Source organism: Pteronotus mesoamericanus, unplaced genomic scaffold, assembly GCF_021234165.1.
Source record: "Pteronotus mesoamericanus isolate MK-2021 breed Mesoamerican mustached bat unplaced genomic scaffold, CSHL_Meso_final scaffold_54, whole genome shotgun sequence".
Lineage (NCBI taxonomy): Eukaryota > Metazoa > Chordata > Mammalia > Chiroptera > Mormoopidae > Pteronotus > Pteronotus mesoamericanus.
In genome coordinates this window covers 32,977,002-33,002,314 of record NW_026555321.1, presented here as the reverse complement: position 1 = coordinate 33,002,314, position 25,313 = coordinate 32,977,002, and the positions used below count along the sequence as shown (strand labels likewise).

Sequence of the window (25,313 nt, the reverse complement as noted above, 5' to 3'; positions counted from 1 at the left end):
ATTTCACATGGCCTGTCATTTTACACATGCTAAGTAAATCAGATTAAGAATGAATGGATTAATATGTAATGGACACAGGAACAATTACAGATGTATTTGTATACACGGATTAATATACACATAAATACACATGCATATGTTCCACAGCTCTGTCCTTTGAGAGGGTCTAGAAGCAGTGATACCCCAGTAACAATGAGCGTTGCCCACTCCAGATCCTGATTTCCAAATACCATTCTCCAATAAAAGGCACCATTTTCCCAACCAATTGACTCTAGGGCTCAGATGGGAAAATTAAAAATGAAACTGGAATATCTTTGTAGTACCCAAAAGTAAGTGCTCAAATCTGCACTTTAACTCTTATGTTTCATAATAGGTCGATTTCTGTTAAGTAAAGGGAGAAAATCCCATTTCCATTATAATTATCCATTTATGATTAATAACTGTTGCTGCTTCCCTCCTTCACCCCAAATATGCAACCCTGCATTCCCTAATCCCCAAAAGTGCAGAGTAAAGAGGGACACATATAAATGGCAAAAGCAGTTAAAATTAGTCTCAAAATCAAATCATACCGTGCAAAATTCAAGCTTTTTACCAGTTCATCTAATATGCGGTTATTTTTCAGGTCTGGCTCTGTGACTGTCTAGAAAAGAAAAACACCAGATGGGAAAAGGTCAGAAAAAATAATTTACTTGTCATAATCTTGTTTTTGAAAATGTGTGACCCATCCTCCTGAGACTTCCCATCCCATTAAGTCTTCTAGGAAAGCCTCAAAATAAAGTTCATTTTATTTCATACTAACATGGTATTTAAAAACAATGACTCAGAATCAGCCAACTAGAAGTCTGATAAAAACTCCTCAAAGTATATGGTAAAATCATATATACTCTGTACTAAGATAAAACCTAATAAGAGCAAGAATGCCAGCACTTAGCTTTACCAAAAATTTCTCTTAAAGAACAAAAAAAGATGCTCTTTTTTAAGTGATAATATTGGGAGGGACCTACAGGTCCAAAGGGAGCTTAAAAAACAAGACCGGTTTTCAGGAATGCAAGAGGAAAACGGCAAAACCAGTGGTTACTTGGCACAAATGGTATACAGTTTATCTCCATGATGATGACAAAGACAGTGTGCCTTAAGTTTTAAGAGCTTAGACCTGAGAAACAAACTATCATTTCTTACATAGCGTTTTTACATAGTAGCTCAGAGAAATTTTGACACTTTGTACCTACTAGAGGCATCACCCAAATCTTTAATCTAGTCCAGGTGTCCTTTCTGTTAGACCTTACTATCTCTTTTACTTCTTTCTTTACTTATGTTTACTTTCCCTTTTAAGTTATCTTTTCATCTATTTCCACTACTTGAAAAGCTTCAGACACAAGTAACAACAAATTTCCTAGTGCTGGTACTGAAGGTCTGTTTTGGGAAAGAAACAAGGGGCCAGTTAGGCTGGGTTCAGCCCAATGGCCATGAATCTTTGTTTTGTGCACAAATACAGCATCATTTGCAAATAGATAATCCTACCATCAAATTTTCTACCCAATATGAGAAATTATAAAAAATGAAGACCCATAAAAAATGGGTCTTAAGATTTGAGTGCTACATTCTCAACCTGAAGTTAGTTTTTGTCTCCTCAAATACATTTAGGTTATCAGGAATCCCCATAAAAACTTGAACAAAGCCCAGTTCTCCACGTATGTGTTTTAGAGCTCATTCTGGAAATGTCTTTTATATGGTTTAAGTCAATAATTACATATATTCCCTTCGGCTTTTGTATACACATGGAGCAGAAATATTTGCAACAACCAATAAGATTTTTAAGACAAAAAAAGGAAAAAAAACTCACCACACAACAAGTTGGACATTGTGTTTTATAGGACAAAAATTTTCTTATACAGAGAGAACAGTCTGCAAAAACATAAATGCAACATAAATTAATTAAGTTATATTAGTAATACAGGAATATAACCTCTAACGAAATCTGACTTAAGTTCTAGAATATTCCCATCATCTAAGGTATATCATTGCAATCTCAAAATTCTAGTACCTGTAGCTAGCGACCTATTAAGCACATTGTGAATAAGATTAAACAACATTTTTAGGAGAGAGAAACATATCAAATAATAACAGTGAGTCCTCAGGACATCACAACTCCATAAGCAGCATGTATCTCTCTCTATATCCTCCAACTATACCACGCAGGAAACATGCATGTAAGGCCTGGGATGGATATTGTATTAACGTGTCAGGTATCTTTACTGCCTAATATTCTAAAATATAAACTTGAAATATGATACAAACACTTTATGAAGTGTTTATGATATACCCAGGTTATCAAATTAGGGATTTCTACACCCTAACTTTATAAATGATCGTCCATCATCCCACACTTAACAAGTACTTTTGTGGCAAACACTACACTAAGAAAAGAACAACATATAATGAAAGATTCTTGACCTCAAGGAGCTTACAGAATAGTGAATCAATTACACTTTAATAAATCCTAAAGACTTAAGTAGGAAACTGACATGAACTAAGTTCTTCACACCCAAACCAGTATAAAATGATCTCCCAAAAAAAAACACCCAATGTGACCAATATTGTAGAATGGTACCTTACTGGTAGACAATCTGCTATTAGCCCAAATTCAGATTAGTGAAGGGTCTTCATTTAAAACAGGATTCAGTTTAGTGAAAGAGGAGGAGGCAATATGATTTCAGATACAGACATCCAGCAAATGAACGAGTTATACCAGCCTCAGTAAGAACATCCAGGAGGAAAATTTAGAACAAGTTATTAAAAAAAAAAAAAAAAAAAAAAAAAAAGATAAAACAGGCAGAGTTAAGTTCTTTGGGAAGCAAAGATGAATAAAGGAGACTTCTGGCTTCTGGTTGGGTATGTAAGGAGCTTGGAAGTCCACACTCTATCAAAGAAGAAAAAAGCTGAACAGACTGAGAAAGCAACAACTCTTCTTAGATCCATCAGAGGAGGAGGGTCACAGAGCAAACTTGCTGCCCCCTAAAATTGGAGAGACAGGCAGGCTGGATACAGAGAATAACAACTTACCAAAATAGAAACCCATGACCCGTAACCTACATGGAAATCAGGGAAGAAACCTCTGCTGGTACCAGAGCTGGGGTAGGAAAACCTGGACTGTAATTGACAAATCGCTGGAGGCTCAGTGTGGACAAGTCTGAGTTTCGAAACTCCAGGGCAATGTGATATTTTGGGGGTGGGCTCACACTGAGTTTTAACTCCAAGAGTTCTACCAGGTTTTCAAAGTGACTATCAGACAAAAATCCCCTAGTTCTTCTGCAAAGGGAGGGCCAAAGTAGTAATTTTGACATACACCAGAGCACTGCGCTCTTCTTATCAAGCAAGACCTGCCCTCAAGAGAAACTGTTTTTCTAGAGCCTATTCGATTAGGATTTTATCAGAGCCCAGATGACCTGGGGGAAGGGAAACAACAAACTCCAGCTACTTCTAGCTGTCCTGTCAACTCAGGGAAGTTGGGGGAAGTTGGGGGACACCAGGGGAACCTGAGAAGCACTTGTGAAGTGCACAGTCCAAGGACATGACTAAAGGATTGAGGCCTAATGACAGGATGACAGAAGGTACCTCACATCACGAAAGGACTATTTACTACAGTTCCTTTTCCCTAGTACACTACATCCCATCATCAGGAAAAAATTATAAGGCATACCAAAAGGCAAAAAACAGTTTGAAAGAAACTGCAAACATGAGAACCAGAGTCAAATGTGTGGCAAGATGTTGGAATTATCAGACCAGGAATTTAAAACCACCATGATTTATATGCTAAGGGCTCTAATGAACAAAACAGACAAGAATCCAAGAACAGATGGGTAATATAAGCACCGATGGAAATCTTAAAACACCCCCCGAAAAAAATGTTAGAGGTCAAAAATGCCGTAACAGAAATGAAGATTGCCTTTGCTGGGTTCCTTAGTACTCTGGACACAGATGAGGAAAAAAAAAATCTCTGTGCTTGAGGATATTTCAATAAAAACTTCCAAACTGAAAAGGAATGAAGGAAGGGAGGGAGGGAGGGAAGGAGGAAGGCCCAGAACAGAATATCTAAAAACTATGGGACAAATACAAAAGGTATAACTATGCATAATGGCAATACCCAAAGGAGGAGAAAACAGAAAAAAATATTTGAAGCAATGATGACTGAGTTTCCCCAAAATTACTGTCAAAGACCAAATCACAGATCCAGGAAGCCCACAGACCACCAAGCAGGATAAATACAAAAGAAAAAACAACCCTACGACTTGGTTATCATATTCAAACTGCAGAAAACCAAAGATAAAAAAATCTTGAAAGGAGAGGAAAAAACACTTTCCCTATTGAGGAGCAAAGATTAGAATTAAATCCACCTTCTCAGAATGCATGCAATCAGGAAAAGAGTGAAGTGAAAGAGTTAGGGTTGAGAGGAAAGAAACACCAACCTAGAATTCTACATCCTGAGAAAGTATCTTGCAAAAGTGAGATACTTGTTCAGACTAATAAAAATTAAGGGAATTTGCTTCCACTAGACCTGCCTTGCAAGAAATGTTAAAAAGATGTTCTTCAGAGAGAAGGAAAATGGCATAGCTCAGAAACTCAATCTATATAAAGAAAGTAATAGTACTGAAGGAGTAAGTGAAAGTAAAAGCTTTTATTCTTAAGTGATCTAACAGATAAGTTTGATCAAAATAATAGCAACAAGGTGTTACATCATTTATGCTTATGTACAAATATATGCTTACATATAAGTGAGATGAACAACAGCAGTGATACAGAGGACTGGAGGAGGAATGAGGTGTCTTAGTGAACTCAGGCTGCCCTAACAAAATACCACAGACTGCTTGCTTAAATAACAGGATTTTATTTTCTCACAGTTCTGGAGGATGTAAGTCCAATATCATGGTGTCAGTAGAGTCAATTTCTGGTGAGAATTCTCTTCCTGACTTATAGATGGCCTCCTGCCCACTGTGCACTCACACGGCAGGGTGGAGAGAGAACAAGCTCTCTGCTTTCTTCTTATAAAAGCACTAATCCTACCAAGAGAGCCCCATTCTCGTGACTTTATTTAAACCTACTTATCTCCCAAAAGTCCATTCTCCAAATGCTATCGTTTTGGGAATTAAGGCTTAACATATGAATTAGAGGGAAAACACAATTCAGTCCATAGCATTCCACCACTTGTCCTCTCCCACAGAAAATACACTCATCCCATGTCACCAACCCCAGAAGTCTTATTCCAGCATCAACTCTAGAGTCCAAAGTCCCATCTACATAACACCACAATCAGATATGGATGATACATGGGGTATGATTCATTCTAAGGCAAAAGTCCTCTCTAGACTGACTCATGCTCTCAACCATCAATGTTACTCTCTTCACACAGTAAGTCTCCGGAGCAACAGTTTAAGTCAAGAATTCCCAAACCTGGCTGTTCACCTGGGCCACCTAGCGGGGTTCATTGTTGATTTTAATTTAGTTTCCCAGGCCTGAACCCAAGTCATACTGATTCACTGGATTTAGGTCAGTAAATTATACACTCATAATCTGTTATTCTAATTGAACAACAATTACTATTATTATAATTTTTAAAAACTTAATGTTTTTGCTATTAGGTTGAACATATGAAAATCATTTTGGGGAAGTAAAAAAAGACTAATATTGGCAATTTCTCATAGTTTATCATAAAACCATACCAGGTCTGTCCAGGAAAAAGTCCAACCATTGTTAATATGACACTGGTTTGTGCAACACAGATGTAACGTGGCAGCCCAGGAGAGTGGACTGGAATGAACGTGGGCAAACAACAGTGACTTCACTCTTCCAGTCAGTGGGGGCGTAGATGCCACTGAGTGAGCGTGTGTACTGTGCGGCTGTCGCATTCAAATTGACTGAGCAAGTAGAGCAATGAATCTGCATCAAATTTTCGGTTAAGCTTGCACATTCCTCCTTGGAAGCTATTCAGATGATTCAGAAGCCGCAGCTATGGGCAACTGGTGATTGGCAGCTTCATCACAACAACATGCCCACTCATGCATCACGTCTTATGCAGAGTTTTCTGGTGAAACATCAAATTACCCAGGTGACTCAGCCCCTCTATAGCCCAGATTTGGCACCTGTGACTTCTGGCTTTTTCCAAAACTAAAATCCCCTTTCAAAGGGAAGAGATTTCAGATTGTGGATGAAATTCAGGAAAATATGATGGGGCAGCTGATGGACTGAGAGAACTATGTGAGGTCCCAAGGTACCTACTTTAAGAGGACTAAGGTATCAATTTTCCTATGTACAATGTTTCTTATATCTTCTTCAATAAATGTCTATTTTTCATATTACATGAAAAATACATGACAGACCTCGTTCACTTACCGTATGTTTTGTTTAAAGCACATTACATATATTAATGCTTTTTTAAAATATTTTATTTATTTATTTATTTAGAGAGAGGGAAAAGGAGGGAGAAAAACGTTGATGTGTAAGAGAAACGATCTCTCACACGCGCCCCAAATGGGAATTGGGCCCGCAACCCAGGCATGTGCCCTGACTGGGAATCAAACCAGCAACCTTTCGCTTTGTGGGACAATGCCCAGCCAAATGAGCCACACTGGTCAGGGTTTATTAACTCTTTCGATCCTTACGGTAACCCTGAGGTTGTTACTAATATTAATTCCGCTTTACAAGAAAGAAAATGCAGTACAGGACTTAGCCAACTTGCCCAAGATCACAGAGCTAATAGGTGGCAAAGACAAGTAACAGAGGCCACGTTAACATAATTCTAATTAATTATTTTAAAGATTTACAATTTATTCATAAAATATATTTATTATAGTTATATAAGTAATATTTAATTAATATGATCATAGGTACCAGATTATGTATAATGAGGCTACTGTTTTCTTTTCTGCATAATCTTGTGTGCATTTTGTTTTGAAAAATGGAGAACCATACTTTAGCCTAAAGTAGATCAAGCACTTGACTTGATTTCAGTCTGCCAGTTGACTACCAAATATCTATTGATGAACTGCAGACCAACCTAACTTATTCTCTAGTGAGCAACAATGTTATTCCATTGAAGTTCGAGCAACTGTAGAGCTTCGGACCCATGTATTCCTAGGTGACTTTATTTAAATCGCCTCTGAAGTTTGTTTTTCCACCGAAGAGCTCAACTATGAGCAGTGTGGGAAGGGAAGGGGAGGGTAGAATAAAACAACGACATAAAGCTAGCTTCACAGTAACACCCAGGCCTTGGTGGGGGAAGGTATTTCTAATCTGAAATAGGATACAGCCACATGCTGACTTTTGAATGTCAAAAGAGCCTAGCATCTTAGCAGTAAACAGCAAATATCTAAAACTTAAACCAACTCTTTTTGTGTGTGATTTAAGGATTTTATAAGAAAACGAACCATCTCAAAAATAGTTCCACTTAAAGCAGAAAATTCAATTCCCAATTTGAAAAGAACAGGAGGTCCTGGGAAGCAGGGAAGGCTGGCCTCTGCCTCCGTTCCCGTGTTAAGGGACCAGTTAGCCGATAAAAGAAAAATAGCCTTTCAACTAACAACCAGCACTTCAGCACTTCCCTGGGCGCAGTTCTGCATAATTCTATGGGCCTTCTGGGTGTACTCCTATCTCTCATGCCTGTCTTGTTTCACATTGCTGCCTCTTAAGAATATTAAAAAAAAAAACACATTATTTGCCTAAAAGAAGAGTATATCACCTCTTAATTTAGCCAAAGGCCATTAAATGAACATTTCACATCTCACTTTTTTAAAAGTGAAATTAAGGTGCTTTTTATTTCACCATAAACCTTAATGAATTTTGTGAGTCAAAATCCACAAAAGGAAAAGAAAAATGACTGCTGGTCCCTCCTTAATTTAACAGTATCTACAAGCCAATGATTTCATTTAGGAGTACATTAAATTGTGAGCATGGTTTCCATTAGCAAGTCAGAAAAACTGTGTAAGTGCAAAGAAAATTGGTACTTGAGGATACCAGTCTATTAGTGAGAGCAATTCTCACTTATGGTGTTCCATCGATTGGAGAAAGTCCATTCCCTCTCCCCGCAAATATACTCTCTAATAAGATGAATTTGGACCAATTTAATTGGCCTGCCTTCTGTCAACGCGCCCCACTCAAGTCTTTGCGCAACTGCAAATGCAGTGTTCATTACCCATATCCAAAAAACTACAAAGAGAAAAATAAAGTGGTTTAAAATACTAAACCCTGAATGTTTAAGGAACAGCAATTAGCGGCTAGGATTCTGAGTCACCAATTCTAGTCAATCCAGGCCGCGAGCCGAACATGGTAGCTAGGTCTCCAGGGGCTTTTCTGTCATTAAAACAATACGACAGACCCACAGCAATTTTTAGTCTTGAGGGAACTTGTGACATGCGGCACGGAGTAGAAAAGGCCTACCGAATCATGAGATACACGATATGAAAAATAAGTGCTCATAAAATAAATTATAATTCTTGAAAGTACCCTCCACCAATTTCCTCTTAAAGAATGATATCCGTGACAACTGTGACAAAGAAGAAAAAAAGAATGAAAGTAAAGCCTAATTTTTCAGCTAAGTAGAGTTCATTGAATTCATAAAAAGTCAAGTCCTTCTTCCTTAAAATGACATAACTGAATTCTGTAGAAGGGACTTCCACCTCTGTCCATGAGAAACAGGGTCTAGGATTACCCTCCTTTGAGAAATAACTAAAACACTGGAGAAAGGAAACAACTATTTTCAGACTTTGGACAATGGCAGAAAAGACAGTTCTATCACAGCCCAAGCATCTGCCCGGCGGCAATTTCTTGACCATACTGCCGGAAGGACAGCCAAACAGTACATAAGTCTTGCTAGTTGAAGAAACAAAGGTGAAAGTTCAAGGCAATTCAGATAGTTAAAATTTGTAAGGCAGAACACCAGAAAGAAAGAGGCTATACATATAGGAAGACCTTCAGAAATATGAATATGGATCCACCAAATTTTGTGATTAAATGTGAATCCGCACATATATAGGGTGAACATCCATGAGGCCAGACAAAGAACAACTTCCTGGGTAAGAACAAAACTGAAGAGGTTTCACAGTGTTAGGAGTTCTTAAATTTTCTACCAGCCATTTTGGGCATTCAGTAGATACCCCAGAATGTCATGCCTTAATATGAGAGTAAATTAGCCACAAGAGAGGATGATGGTTGTCAGCAAGATGGGAGACTAGGGAGCCAGACCCTCTTTTCTCCATGGAGATACCAACTCAAGAATACATGAATCAATGCCCTTTGTGAGAAATGCAGATAGCAGTGAAGATGCTCCTGCACCCCAAGCGAGTGCAAAATCAGCCACGCGGAAGCCAGTAGGCAATCTGTGGCATTCAATTGCCAGAGTGCCTCTGCCTGGCGCAGCACCACATGACCCGAAAGAAATTCCCGACTCCCCGTGTCTCCCTGGGGAGTGAAAGAGAAGAACGAAACATTCAGACTTCTCATGGGACTACCCAAGGGACTAGTTTCCATCTTGGCTGAATCTGAACACTGTCAGGAAAGGGCCCCCAGATGGGAGTCAGTGAGGACAAAGACAATGGTTTGGACTAGTGCATGCTCACTCACAATCACTTATCTCTCATCTTCTCCCTGAGAAAGACCGTGCCTCTCATGTTCCAGCTTTAGGAGGGCTGCCAGAGAGACTGGTTTCTCTCTCACCCAATCCAGAGTGCTGATGGGACCCAACATGTTATAGATGCCTAGAGACTGCTGAGAGCAACACAGAGCTGGGCAGGCACTGCTGCTCCAGAAAATCCACAGCACATCCGACAGAGGCCACTACAGCTCAGTAGCTTTTCCTCTGGGGGAAAAGTGAAGAGGGAAGCATGCATCCAACATTTCAGCTTTTCAAAGGGCTGCCTGAGGGGCTGGCTTCTGTCTTGCCTGACTTAAAGTGCTGCTGGGACCTGGCACACCCTAAATGCCTGGTGGGTAACTAGGAACATTAAAGAGCTGAGCAGCTTTCCGCAGTTCCAGAGGTCCTGTGGTACCAGATACCAAAAGATGCAATAACTAATGAAAAGAGAAACCAGCAAAATGTCTCATTGGTAATTTATACTCAAAAGACACATCCATGGGTAAGGTTTTCTTTCTTAGTTTTTAATTTTGTTTTATCATCACCCAAGGACACTCTTTCATTGTTTTGGGGTTTTTTGTTTGTTTGTTTTTTGGTGGAGGGGAGAGATGGGGAGAAAAACATCAATGTGAGAAAGAAACATTAAACAGCTGTCTCTCACACAAACCACAACTAGGGATCAAACCCTCAAACCAGGCACATGCTCCAACAAGGAATCAAATCCAGAACCCCTCAGTGCACTGGATGGTGCCTAACCAAGCGAGCCATGCCAGCCAGGGCCACAGAAAAGGCTTCAGACACCCCCAGAATCCCTACCTAGGCTGACTGATGAAGGTCTTTCCTTAAGAGAAAGCAGTCTATAAAATCTGTGGGAGGTGGCAACTGAGAAAGTAGTTTTAATTTTATTTAACTTTAATTAATTTTAATTAAAATGTAAATAACTGCATGTGGCTAGCAGCTACAGTACTAAACCATGTAGGTCTAAATATTCCAAGTAAAAACAGATATTGTCAAACTGCATTACAGGGCAAAACCCAAATATACATTGTCTATAAAAAGCTCAATTTAAATATAAAAGCACACATAAGTCAGAAGTAAAAAATGACAAAAGCTAAACCATACAAACACTAATCTAAAAGAAGTGGGAGTGGCTACATTAATATCAGAAGAAAAGTATACTTCAGAACAAAGAATATTACCAGAAGAGGACCACTTCATGATAACAAAACAGTAAATTCATCAAGTAGACAAAATAATCATAAATACGTATGATGTATGTACCTAATAAAAGCACTTCAAAATACATAAAGCAAAAAGCAACAGAAGTAAACAAATAAACAAATCCACAATTATAGTTGGAGATTTCAACACTCCTCTCTCAGTATCGATAATAAAGAGACTATGAAGATACAGAAGACTTAAGAACACTACCAACTTGACCTAATTGATATTTAATAGACATTCTTTTCAAGTATACATGAAACATTAACTGAGAAATACTGCATGTTGTCTCATAAACTAGTCTCATTTCTTTAAATTAGAAAATGTTTAAAGAACTGAAATAAAAAAAGATTATGTTCCCTGACCAGAATATAGTACTAGGAAGATATCAGGAAAACTCACAAATATTTGAAACAGACTTCTAAATAACTCATGAATCAAAGAAGAAATCACATATTTAGAATAAATTTACATCTTTATATTTAGAATATATTTTAAACTGAATAAAAATGAAAACATAACAAAATGTGTGGAATGCAGCTAAAGCAAAGCTCAGAGGGAAATTTAAATGCCTACATTAGAAAAGAACAAAGGTTTAACATCAATGATCTAAGATTCTACCTTAAGCTAGAAATATAAGAGCAAATTAAAGTCAAATAAGTAAAAGGAAGGAAATAATAAAGATAAGTATAAATCAATGAAATACAAAAAAGACAAAATATAAAAAAATAAATGAAAAACTGGTTCTTTAAAAAGAGCAATAAAACTGACAAACCTCTAACCAGATCAATCCAGGGAAAAAGAAAATATACATTTCTAGCATATGGAATAAAAGGGGATACCACTACCAATCCTCCAGACATAAAAAGGACAATTGGAAAGAGTATTAAAAACTCAATGCCAATAAACTCAACGGCTTTTATTAAATGAAAAAAATTCTTAAAGGGAATTCAAAGTTGTTTTAACATTCAAAAAGTCAATGTAATTAATCATAATATAAAGGAAGTAAATCATATGAGCATTTCCATAGGTTCAGAAAACAATCTTGACAAAATACAGCACCCATTCGTTTAAAAACAAACAAAACAAAAACCCTGTCAGCTAATTAAGAGCATAGAGGAACTGTCTCAAACTGATAAATTTATGACACTGTACTAAGGACATGATAAAACTTACAGCTAACATACTTAAAATACTGAATGCTTTCCCCATAAAACTAGGAATGAGAGGATGTCCACACACACCACTTCTTCTTAACATTGAACTAGAGGCACTACTTGTGTAACAAGAAATATTAGGCACGGAGATTAGAGAGGAAGAAATAAAGCTGTTTTTATTCACAGATGACATGAATGTGTATGTAAAAAGTCATCAAAAAAGATGCTGGAATTAAAAAGTGAATTTAGTGCCCTGACATGGCTCAGTTGGACGGAGCATCATCTCATAACTGAAAGGTTCCATCCCCAGTCCAGACTCTACGATCCCCAGTTTGGGTGCCATCCCCACTGGTCTGGGAGCATACAGGAGGCAACCAATTGATGCTTCTCTCACACAACGATGTTTCTCTCCCTTCCTCTCTCTCTTCCTCTCTCTCTAAAAGAGATGGAAAAAACATCCTTGGGTGAGGATAAAAACAAGTGAATTTAGCAATATCACAAGATAAAAGGTTAATATAAGAAAACTGTATTTCTATGTGCAAGGCCTGTGCACTGAAAACTAAACAATGTTGTGGAGAAATATTAAAGAAAAGATAAAAAATAGAAGAAAACACTGTTCCCATACTGAAGACTCAACACTATTAAGATGTCAATTTTCCCCAGATTGAATTACAGATTCAGTGCAATCCCAATGCACATCTCAGTAGGCTTTTTTGGTAGAAATTTGCAATCTGATTCTAAAACTTATATGAAAATGAATGTAAAATGCAAAGATCTTGAAAGAACCCAAATAATTTTGATAAAAACAAAGTTGGAGTATTTACAATGCCTGACTTCAAGATTTCCTAAAAGCTATGGAAATAAAGCCAAGGTGGTACTGGCACTAGAATAGACACACAGATCAATGACAGAAAGGACCTACACATGATTGCCTGCAGCCATACTGACTGAGACAGGGAGAACTCGATCAGGTGATAGGAATGTTCAGTATCTTACCTGTAGCAGCTGCATGGTATATGTATTCGTCAAAACTCACTAACACCTGTACACTTCACTGTGCACTTAAAATGGGTGTATTTTATTTCATGTAAGTCATACCTAAATAAAAATGGTGTTAGCACATATTTAAAAACAGTCCCCAAAACTTATCTTGGTTATTTATTAATATGAATCTGGCCTAGAAAGGGAATTAACATTTATTAAGGGCCTGTAATGTGTCAGACACTGGGCTCTGCACATTTAATTCTCGCAACCATTTTCTGAGGTAAAAATACTCACCAGATTTCTTTCTCTTTGAAGAAATATTGGGCATCTGCACACTCATCAACCTACTAAGTGGGGAGCTAAGAGTCAAGCCTAAGTATATCTCTAATGACCAGGTTGCTACCACCACTATACTGATGTCTTCCCTATAAAAACTTTTCCACCAAAGCTTACTATCCACTAAACCCATTTTTTAAGTCAAACTTGTTGGGGGTTTTTTAAAATTTCCAAGAAAAATCAACTTGAAAATAGAGGACAGAGCTCTGACCAGTGTGGCTGTTGGCTGGACATCATCCAGCAAAGTGAAAGCTACTGAACAGGAAAGGATCTAGTCTCACAACCCCAGACCTTTCAAATCATTTAAAGTAAGATGTTATTCCTTTCCATAGAATACTGAGAAGATATTTAAGAGAACACAGAAAAGAGGGAGCCCAATTACATGCCTGGGTTGAGAGTCTGGTCTCTGGCCAGGACGCATACGAGAAGCAACCAATCTATGTTTTTTTCCTCACAGCGATATTTTTCTCCCTTTCTTTCTCCCTCCCTTCCTCTCTCTCTCAAAGAAGAAGAGGAGGAAGAGGAAGAGGGGAGAAGGGAGAAAAGGGACGGAGGGGGGAGGAGGGGAAAGGAGAGGGAAGGAGGAGGAGGAGGAAGAAAGAAGAAAGAAGCTAGAGGACAGAAGATCATGAACTTAGATAATCCATAAATAGCCAGCTCCTGAACAATGACAGACAGGCTCACCCCTGTGTGTTAAATGCCTCAAGTATAAAAAATACATACTAGACTCAGAAAGAGAAGTACTAGAAGATTCCAACAAAAGAGTCCATCCAGCATCACACAGCAAGTTTGGTGATAAAACTTTAAGACTCTTTACTGGTATAATTCCCCCATTGGGACTTTTATACTTTGAAACGCTACACAAACTACTACTTAGTTGAACCACCTATCTGTTATCCTGCTAAAAACAAAAATTCTGAAATTTAACATCTAAAAGTGCTTGGCAAATAAAAAACCACATATCATGACCAAAATCTTTATTGCCATTAATGTTATAAAAGACAGAAAAATAGCCAAAAGGGGGTGGTAGAAAATAGAAGAGCCTTTGTAAAAACTTCAATATTCAAGAGGAAATGGTGGGAAAGACCTTCTGAAAACTTCAGGGGTAAGATGGAGCTAAAACTAGAAATAAATATGTATTTATCTTTGGTATTAAATTAATACCACCTCATATAAAAATCATACTTTTACTAATTCACAGAAACAGTAGATACTTACAGTTATGTGAACACTGAGGAATCATCATGGCAATGTTGAAATATTCAAAGCAAATTCCACACCGCAGCAAATCATCTACTCTCTGAAATGTAAATACATATATATATGTGTCAGAAAGATACCAAGACTAGAACATCTGACACGAAACTTTCTCCATACTCTAAAAAAAAAAAACTTAATAATACTTTTGTCAAATATACAAACTCAAAAGCAAACTCCACATAAACTGCAGGAGACCTCGACAAATAGAGAAAAACCTCCCCCATATGACTCTTACACATTCAAATCTCACATTAACCGAAACACTTTAGACGGATAAAGCTGACACTGTATACGTTCCAACGCAATATTGTTACCCCTTCACAAAAGAACTACTCTATTCCTGTTCCACTTCCCAAGTGTTTCCAGCTTTTACTCCACACCGCCTCCTCTTCAGACCCTATCCCCCGGCCTACAGTCACTGCTGGGTGAAAGGTACCAGTAGCCAGTCAGCACACAGGTTAAAAACAAAACCAGAGCATATTAAAGACAAACATTAGAAATTATCTAGTTAAAACCCTTATTTCACAAATGAGGAAACTTGTATCCAGAGCAGGCACATATCTGGGGCATGAGTCCACCCAGGGCTAACCTTGTTGTCTCCCTACTGGCTTCTGCGTGATTCCACAGTAGAGGCCAATGAGGAAGCCCTGCAAAGACGGGAGCCAGTGACAGCACAGAGAAGTGAAGAAGAGGAAAATCTGGAAAGTCAGACAGAAAGCGGACCTAGAAAGCTACTGAACAGGAAAGGATCTAGGCTCACAACCCCAAACCTTTCAAATCATTTAAAGTAAGATGTTATTCCTTTCCATAGAATACTGAGATGATACGTAAGAGAATACAGAAAAGAGGGCTCCCTCTTCTGCACTGATAGGGAGAGACTGCCAAGATAAGTGAAAAAAGATAGTACATAGGTAGGCTACCTCTTGCTTAAAAGGGAGGGGGAAGTAAGAATGTATTGTATTTTTATCTTGTATGTGGATAGGTATAAGACATTCTGAAAAGAGACACAAGAAAGTAATCAATAATGGTCACAGGGGTTAGGAAACGGGACAGGGAAGGGACAAAACTGGGAGGCAGACTTTTGTTTTTCATTTCATGTATTTTTTGAACCATGTGAGCATAATACCTAAGTGTTAAAATACAAACAAAAAAAAAGACTGATGTCACTTAATAGTCCATATGATGAAATATTATGTAGCCATTTAAAAAAGTGTTTTCAAAGAAAAATGCCAGGGGAAAATGTTCTTGTTTTAATGGAAACTTTCCAAAAAAATCAAAGAACAAATCTGCAATAATATATAATAATAGAACTATGTAGTTTAATCTTTATAACAATTCTATGAAGTCTAAAGCGTCTTTATCCCAGTTTTATAGACTAAGACTACAGAGCTTAAAAGTGGTTGGATTGACCCAAGAAATTTGGTTTGGATTGACTCCAAAGTGATTCCAAATTTTAAATGCAGATATACACTGTGGATACAAGCGTGCATGAACACAAGCAGTAAACTGAAGGAAAATGAGAGAAAATGTCAAATAGTGATTACCTCTGGATGATAGGATAATGGACAACTTTCACTTACTCCTTTCTCTTTCTCTGTATTTTGATTTTTTCCTACTCTATCCACTTGCATTTATAACCTGTCAAAGCCAGAAATTTTTGTGATGGGTGAACCAGGGAAATAAAAGATTAAAATACCAAAACTCTTCCGTTTTTATTTTTTAAGATTTCAATTATTTATTTTTAAAGAGAGGGGAAGAGAGAGGGGGGAAAAAGGAGAGAAACATTGATGTGACGAAAAACATCAATCAAGCGCCACTGGGGACTGAACCCACAAATACAGGCAGGTGACTTGACCGGGAATCGAACTAGTGAACTTTTGCTTTGCAAAACGACACCCAAGAAACTGAGCCACACTGGTCAGGGCTCTTCTGTTATCTTGCACGGTAAGCTACCACTGACACAAAAGGCAAGAGAATTGTGTTGAAAATCAATTAAGAGCAGAGGCAGACCTGGAAGCCAGAGTCATGGCATCTAGTGTCTTGTACTTCCTTCAATATAACCATCCCCTTCTGGTGAAGGAGTGGTTCTGACCCATCTGCTGAGCAAGATCTGTTCAAGGTGAGACCACATCAGAGGAGCTATAACATTCTTGTATGACTTTTCAGTCAAGCCATTTCAAGACAGAAATGCACGCCACGGTGCCTCAACCCAAATACAAAGTGGTCAAGTGGATGCCGCAGGATTTCTTTAACTTAGAGAAAGTGGAAGGAGAAGCAGGGAATGGGTGAAAATAATCAAAACAAAAGTTCTTAAGTTTTTTGGGTCACAGATCCCTTTGAAAAATGGATTAAAACTATGGAGTCTCTTCTCAGAAAAGCATATAGACAGACAAAAATTTTATAAGCAACCAGGTACCAAAATCTTTCCATGAAACCCAAATTAGGAACCATGGACCTGGAGTCAGATTTCTATTCAATATAAGACAGAACTTTAAGCAGAGCTACTTCTGGGAGCAGCTAAATATTTGTTCCTGGAGTTCAAATAAAAACTAGATGAGAGGTTGGCAGAATACATTATAAAAGAGATTAAAATAGTAGTGGGGGCTGGCTTCCCAGCCTTAAGATTTCATGATTCTAATATGGACTCAATCAACTCTATCACTGAACACTCTCATCCTGAACCCTCAATTTAGTCCTGTGGTGAGATAATTAAAGCCACAGGAGACATGGAACCTGCCTCTAAAGAGCATTGTGGGAGCAGTAAGAATATACAAAATATGCTTAGATCTACAAACAGGTAGCTTTACAAGTTACAGAGCTTTCACTTCCTTCATCCAATTCAATCTTCACAACAAATAAAAAGGAGTTGAAAAGCTAACATATGTTAAGTGCTAATAATACAATATATCAATTGAATGCTTACCTTCCAGATACCTTCAATCAATTGGCAAATAATTTTTGAGCACCCACCACGTGCCACATGTTGTGTTAAGTACAGTGAGTAAGTCAGACAGGATCCTGTCCACAAATCAACTCATTTAACCAGCCCTATAAACTGTTTATCTTTGCTTCCAGTTTACAGTTGAGGAAATGCAGGCTGAGAGTTTTACTAACAAAAGGTCACACAGTTAAGTGAGAGGCAGAGGCCAGATTTAACCTGGGATCATCTGTACTCAAATCTATGCTCTTTTCCACTGCACCTTGGTGCCAAAGCCACCGCAACTTCAAAACCACAGCTTTTCTAGATCCGTTCCACAATGTCAGCTTTCACCACAGGGCTATATCTCAAATCCCCAAGAACTGCAGATGATACTGATGATGACAGGAAGAATAAGGTCTCATACTTTAACCTCCCAACAGCCTCTTCACTTAATCCGCAAAGTCAGCCTTATGAGTCAGTGGGACAGACACCATAATCTCCAAGTTTACAAAACAGAGGAAGAGAACGAGGAAGTGATCTTGCCCACAAAACTGAAATGATCACATTGCAAGGAGGAAAACCAAGCAACTGATTCTTAGCACAGCAAAATGTATTTACTCTTGACCAAACACAGCTGGAATACGGGGCTCACTACTACTGTAAGTGGAAACTGAAACGCCTTGCCAAAAACCAAGTAGCCTCAAAAATCAATGTTATTTAAGTGAAGTAACTGAATTAAACGAAAGGCTGGCTAGTGCTGTGCCTGAGTCCTGATCTCTTTGTTTAAAAGAGAGATATACACAACTGTCAGGAGTTAGAGCAAACCAGCACTAGGCTTATTGCGGGTAATTAGAACAAATAAAAGAGAATATAAAGGAGACCACCTGCTTCCCTAGGTGATTAAATAAATGCTTTTTTGATGCAAGGTCTACCCAAAATCGTGTCCAGTGTCCCTCTGGGAAATTCTAAACTAATGTACTGCGAGCGTTTAGATAATGGTTAGCACGTCATAAACCCTCAGAAAGGGTTAGTTGTCTCTGTCGTTTCCACTGTTTAGAGTAACCTTTTTCTCGATGTCACTGTTATTGTTGTGGCTAAACTGCAGAATAGCCGGTTCAGTGAGACCGCCAACTTCAGCTCACCATAAGGGACCGAGAGCAGTGCCGGGGGAACCCTGGGCCAAGGTGGCCGCTGACGCCGGGTCCTCTTAAGGCGGGGCCGGTTTCCCGCTGACACCTGGGCACCCCCAACCTCCCCTGAAGCACTCACCTTCAAGACTTCCAGGCCCGGAGGCCACCGAGGCTCGATTAGGGAGCTCATGGCTGTTCCTGGGGGTTCCAATGCCCACTGACCTCCCGCGCTCCACTGCCACTCGAAATTCCCCGCGCTACTGCATTACGACAGCAGTCCACGGCGCGCGGGCGGCGTGCGCGGAGCCTGCCGGGAATTGTAGTACGTGGGCGGAGCGCAGCCAAAGATGCTAATACTGCGCACGCGCCAGAGAGTTTCACTTTAAGTAGCAGAAGACTGGCGGTTAAAAGGACCACATCGGGTTTTGTGTAAGACCCCTAATAAACAAGTACATGTTGAATGTTGGGAAAAGACAGCCAGGAATCAAACTAAATCCGTATCTCACCAAATCTTTCAAGATCTAGGCTAATGCTTTCTTCTTTGAGTTGCCCTCCTTGACTGTTAGAATCATTTGTCCCTGCTCTGAGCATGGGTTTTCATATCTATTATATCATTTAATCCCATCACAGTATTGGGAGGTAAGCATTATCTTTGTCAGCTTACACAAAAGGAATCTTCCTCTCAAAAAAAAAAAAAAAAAAAAGGAATAGCGTTTCTTGAGTCACACCCCAGGTTATACAAACAGGGTCTCTGGGCTTTAAAAGGGTGCTCTTTCTTTTATCAAATTAATTTTTTAATTTAAAGTTTTCCCCTTTCTTAACCACTCTAACTTTGTGTAGCTTTCCAGATATTTCCTATGCAGATACATAGATAAGGTTTTATTCCACAAATGTTGTTATATTAAATGCATAGCTCTGACAACTTGAGTTGTTCTGTTTGTTTCCTTAACCATACTCGTATATCTTGAGACCTCTGGATATTAATACATAAAGCTTTACTTCATTCTTTTTAATGGCTATATAGTCCATATTATAAATGCATCACAGTTTCTTTATCTACTCCCATAGTGAGGAAAATTTAGGTTGTTTCCAGTTCTCCACTATTGCAAAGAGTTGCAGAGAACACACCTATATAAATCTTGGCATACTTGAGCCAAGATATCTGGCAGATGACTTCCTGTAGATGAAACTACCAGGCTAATTTGTTTATACTTTTAAACTGTGCTAGCTAGCACTATGTGGTTTTCCAGAAAAGCTGTACCAATACATTTACACTCTCACCTAGTGAGTGTCAGAGTATCTATTACCCAAATACAAAGAGCTGACCAGCAAACCACCCAGCCTGTCTGCTCAACTCAGCACTCATCCATTGCCCTAGGCTGGTCTCAATTGTGTCAGGTCTCATGGACAGCAAGTCAACACAGTTACATTGTCCAGGGCAGCTTGCCACTGACACCTAACATGATCCGTGCCCTCTTTCATTCAACAGATATTTTTCTAAGTGCTTACCATTGACACTCTTGTGAAGTAGGCAGAGGTGGGGTTGTTATTGCCATTTTATAGATGAAGGCACTGAGGCTCAGAGAGGATAAGGTTTCATTCTTTAGTCCTCTTTTCATAAGGAACCTGTGGTCCCTGAGCCAGAGTTGTACTCAGTTGATTTTTCCCAAATACTCATTGGGCAATAATAATAATATTAATAGCAGTTGGACAAAGGAATTTAATATCCGTTAACAGTAATCATGGTTATTTATTAGGCACTGGTATGTAAAGAATTCTAGGTATTTTTAAACATACTGACTTATTTCAGACCCATTCCAACCAAATAAGAAAAGAGAAGTAAATAGGAAATTTGTTTAGGGCACTCTGCTGTTAAGTGAAAGAGGAAGGATTTAAACTTGGTCTGGCTTAAGAGTTCACATTAAACACTCCAGAATAGTCTCACAAGACCCTCATTATGAGAAGTATCCCCATTTTATAGACATGGTAATTGAGTCTCAGACAGGCAAAAGAACTCATTCAAGAACACACAGCTTGTCAGTGGCAATCGCCATCCTTGACCTATGTCTTTTAACCCCAGAAGGGATCACCCATTGACACTTTATTGAGGAATGATTGAGTAGACAAGGCAGCAGAGCAGAGATCTGAGGATCCCAGGATGCTGGACCTAGTGGGTCTTCAACAGGGAGGTGGAGAAGGGCAGGGAAGGATGGAAGCTGCAGTGGGTTTGTATCTGCCAATTAGAAAAAAGTGTGCAAATGAACTCCAGGCTGAATTGGATGGATGGCTTTGTCTGTCTAGATCTGGACACTGAGAGAATGGGGTGGGTTTGGATAGACAAAGATATTGGGTCAAAAACCGGGTCCCCTACCTAATTGTGCCAGTAGTTGTTCCTTTATGGTATTAATTGTTTACAAAGTAATTAGATTTAAGGTGACAAAGGGCTGGAAGGTGAAAGAAGAGAAGAAAAGGGAAAAAAAAGGAAAGGAAGGAGAGAGAAGAAGGGAAAGAAATGCACTCTTCCCATTCAATCATGAGGGCAGCTTTGGGAACAGGCATCACTTGTTTGTCCTAAGGTCCAGATTCATCTCCCTGAGTTTGGATAGCCTCCAGAGCTGCGCTCAATCCTATTCATCTCTGAGTTCCCACCACCAGCTGCTCAGTGAGACTGAATGAATGGGTGAATCACCAGAATAAGCCCACATTCCCATAAATCTTTTCCTCCCAGGTTGAGCAGTTCTGTTCCTGTTCTCTTTAACAGCACCCATTCAAGCCCACTTCGGACCTGGGAGGCGAAGTCACAGGGCACAAGCAGGTCTGAAGGCCCACCTTGAGTCAGGGCAAGGCATCTATTTTGCCTTCCCTGTGGTATTTATCCAGCCTGGGAGCCAATCTCCTCTAACAAGCTGCTGTTTTGACGGATATTCTCCTTCAGTTAAATCAATAAAGAGACTGTACTTCCTTACTCAGGAGTAAAAACAAAATGTTCCATAGTTAGAAAAGCAGGCCAGTGCTCAGTGGACTCTCCCATAGCACTTAGCACAAAGTGAGGATCCGGAAGAGGGCCGCCAGATAAAATACGGGATGCCAAGGAAATTTTAATTTCACATTAACAGCAAACTTTTTTAAAACAAGATTTTATTTATTTATTTATTTTTAGAGAAAGAGGAAGGGGAGGAGAGAGAGAGAGAAACATCAACGTGTGGCTGCCTCTCATGCACCCCCTACTGGGGACCTGGCCCGCAACCCAGGAATGTGCCCTGACTGAGAATTGAACAGGTGACCTTTCCGTTCGTAGGCCAACACTCAATTGTAGACACACCAGCCAGGGCACAAAAATTTTTTTAATATAAATACATCCCAAATATTGTGTATGACATACTTATATTAAAAATTATTCCCTGATTATCTGAAATTCAAATTCTGGGCTCCCTGTAGGGCTCTGAGTTCCTTTCCAGGGTCTCCCTTCCTCTCTGGCCTCCATTCTCTCTTCTTCCACGACCCATCCTCAAACTAATCATGGGAGGGAGGCTCAGGCCTTATGCCCTCTTTCCTCCACTCTTGCCTTCATTTTAACAAATGTTTATTGACTTGCTATCCATCTGTGCCAAGTGCTGGAATACGAAAGTGAACAAAAGAGTCCTGGTCCCTGCTGCCAGGGAGCTGACACCCGGGGTGGAGGATGGGGCCAGGACAGAAACAAGTCAGCAAGTAAGAAATTGAATAGCTAATTTAATAAAATGGTAAGTGATGTGAAAACAAAACAGGATGTTGTACTAGAGAAGGGGAAGACTCTATAAACTGGATGATCTGGGAAGTCCTCTCTGAGAAGGTGACATCTGTGCTAGGACCTAACCGATAAGATAGAGGCAGCCACACAAAGACCTGGGGATGATAAAGAACTTGGATTGTAATCCATGATAACTCTGGCAATTTATCAAATCTCATTGTGCCTCAGTTTTCTCATCTGTAAAATGGGAATGATAATAACAGTGTTTGTCTTACAGTGATATTGTGAGAATTAAATTATTCTAAGTAAAGTTCTTAGAACAGTGCCTGGCACCTAACAAGCACAGTGTGTCAGCTGTCATTATTATGTTGCTATAGGCACAGGGGTAAGCCTTTGGAGGATTTGAGGGGGGCGGGGGAGGTGACACGATCTGATTTACATTTTCAAAACCTCACCCTAGCTGCTGGGTAAGAAGTGATTTTAGTGGAGGAAGAGTAGAAGTGACACCCAGGGAGCAGTGAAAACTGCTCAGGTGGGCAGTCTGGACCAGGTGGGCAGCAATCAGGAGGAAGTAGAGTGCTGTGGGCCCCATGCTTCCTGCGGACTCACAGGTAAGGCCTTGCTTTGTCCCTGTACCAGGCGCATCCTAATGCCTCCTAGACAAGGATCTATCTGGTTCTCATCAGTCCCCGTCACTTGGAGCCCCAGCATCAGGGCCGGCAGGACCCAGTTTACATTGACAGACTGTGTCCATTACTTGCTCTACTGGGCTGTTAGATTACCACTTCTGGGAGCTTCTTGCTGAGACTGGTTACATGCCTGTCACCACAACCTCTTCTTGCAGGGGGGTGGGCAGTCTCAACCCCTCCTATTGATGCTTTCAACAAATGTTTACTGAGAACTTACCATATGCCCATGCAGGAGCGACAGACAGTAAACTAGACAAAGAATATCCATTCAAATCATTGTCTACAGATGGGAAGAGCTTTGTGATCAAAGAGAACTTTTAAGAGAGATGTATTATTTTGGGTTTTTTTTTTTTTTTTTTTTTTTTTTTTTTGTATTCTCACCCAACAATATGCTCACCGATTTTTGGTAGGGGCAAGAAAGAGAGAGAAAAAAAAAATTGATGGAGAGAGAAATATAAATCAATTGCCTCCTGTACTGGGAACCAATCCTGTAACCCAGGTATGTGTCCTGACTGGGAATCAAACCTGCCACCCTTTGGTCCATGCGGCGATGCTCCAACCAACTGAGCCACACTGCCCAGGGCAGTCTGCATTCATTTGGTTGCAAGGGTTGAGGTAGCCAACACCAAATGGCCTGATTGGGGGAAGAAGGGGGAAAGGGTATGGATCAGCTCACATAAAAGTCCAGAGTAGGTATTCAGGTGTGGCTTTATTCAGGTGTCATCAGATGGGTCTCTTTTCCTTCCTCTCAATCTCTGTTTCTTAATGCCTTGTATCTGCTTTCCTCAGTACTGGCTTAATGCTCAAGCAGCCTCCCCTACACATACACAGGGTGGTGAACATGGCCCCCAGAAGACCCAGGCCTACACTCTACTAGCACAGCTGCCTTAGCGAAAAAGAAAGCACCTCATTCTCAATGGTCCTCAATAAAAGTGCCAGGGCTGAATCTCATTGGCCAGAATTGAGTCACATGTTCTATCTTTGAACTAATCACTGTGCCTCAGTTTGTCTAGATCTCAGTGTGGGGGTAAGGGTGGATGCCCCAAGTGAACGCTGTAGTTCTGTATATAGTAAGAGAGGTAATAAATACCTATAAATATATAGATTGCAAATTTTTCCCCTGTCTATATCCACACCTCTTTATGAGTCCTTCCATCGAGAAGTAGATTTATTTTTTCACTCCTTGAATCTGACTCTGGGCTTGGTCATGTTATTTTCTTTGTCTAATGTGACATTAACAAAGGTGATGCAAACAGAGGGATGAAAAGTGACTGAAGACTGGAGATTGTCCTGTCTCTTACTGCTCTTGGGGACCTTCTAACCACTGCCATGTAAACAAACCCTAACAATCCTTCTGGATGATGAGAGACAGTTGGCCAAGTCATCTCCATCACCCAGTGAACCCTGGGTCATCTACAAGACATGTGAGTGAGGCTATCCTAGGCCATCGAGCTCCAGTGGCCTCGAGGCTATCCAGGCAAACAGTGGTTGCCACAGGAATCAGCTCATCCAGCCAGCCCTGACCAGAAAACTGCTCAACACACCCATAAGACATGGTCAATAATAAATGTTGATTAACTTAAGCCACCAAATTTGGGAGTAATCTGCCACAGGGTGTTCAAAAACCACACTGACCCTCCACAGGAGTCTTCTGGTTGCCTGGAGCTGACTTGTGAGCCCCCATAGCAATCTTTTCTGCTCACTTTGACCCCAATGTGTATCTTTACTCTGCTTCCGATCTGGTGCTAGACTTTATGGGCGCCAGGGGCAGGACAGCCCTCTTGTGAAGAGCAGCTCGTGCCCAGCTCCCCTCATCTCTGTGAGCTTCCAGGCATTTCCCCTTACAAGGAGGCCACCATTCACCTGGAACGAATCGAAGGGTGTGCAGCTGCGTCCTGCCCCACAAAATCTCTCCCATCTGCCAAGGTACCTGGAAATGCCTCCCTCTTCAAGATCCAGTTCTTTGGCTCTTAAAGGCTGTTTAGATCCTCAGAGCCCCATTGGAGAGTTGAATATTCTGCTGGAGTTGCTAAAGCAGGTCACACCTTCTATGTCACAGCACAAGCACACTGTATGGCAACTACTTAGTTTTCCTGATGAGGCCCTCTGTGTCCTAGCACAGCTGTGAATGAAGTAGGGGCCCAACAAGTGCTCACTGGGTAGGTAGGTCACCTGGAAAGATGCCAAGTGATGTCTGACCCTGAGGCTCTGGGGTGCTGGGATACAGGGAGTGCCTGGGGCTAAGGGGCAAACCAATGAACCCT

At 40.0% G+C, this 25,313-nt stretch overlaps 1 protein-coding gene across 1 annotated transcript in view; it reads right to left on the bottom strand.

Annotated features, from left to right (window-relative positions):
- Positions 1-18,902, bottom strand: part of RAD18 (RAD18 E3 ubiquitin protein ligase) — a 105,760-nt gene extending 86,858 nt beyond the window's left edge. Inside the window, exons 1-4 of the mRNA XM_054594973.1 lie at positions 18,770-18,902; positions 14,539-14,620; positions 1,844-1,905; positions 570-640 (exon numbers count right to left, since the gene is read on the bottom strand). Of these exons, the coding sequence (XP_054450948.1) occupies positions 570-640; positions 1,844-1,905; positions 14,539-14,620; positions 18,770-18,820 (266 nt within the window). The 5' untranslated portion in view covers positions 18,821-18,902. The remainder of the gene's footprint in view (positions 1-569; positions 641-1,843; positions 1,906-14,538; positions 14,621-18,769) is intronic.
- Positions 18,903-25,313: the final 6,411 nt, after the last annotated feature.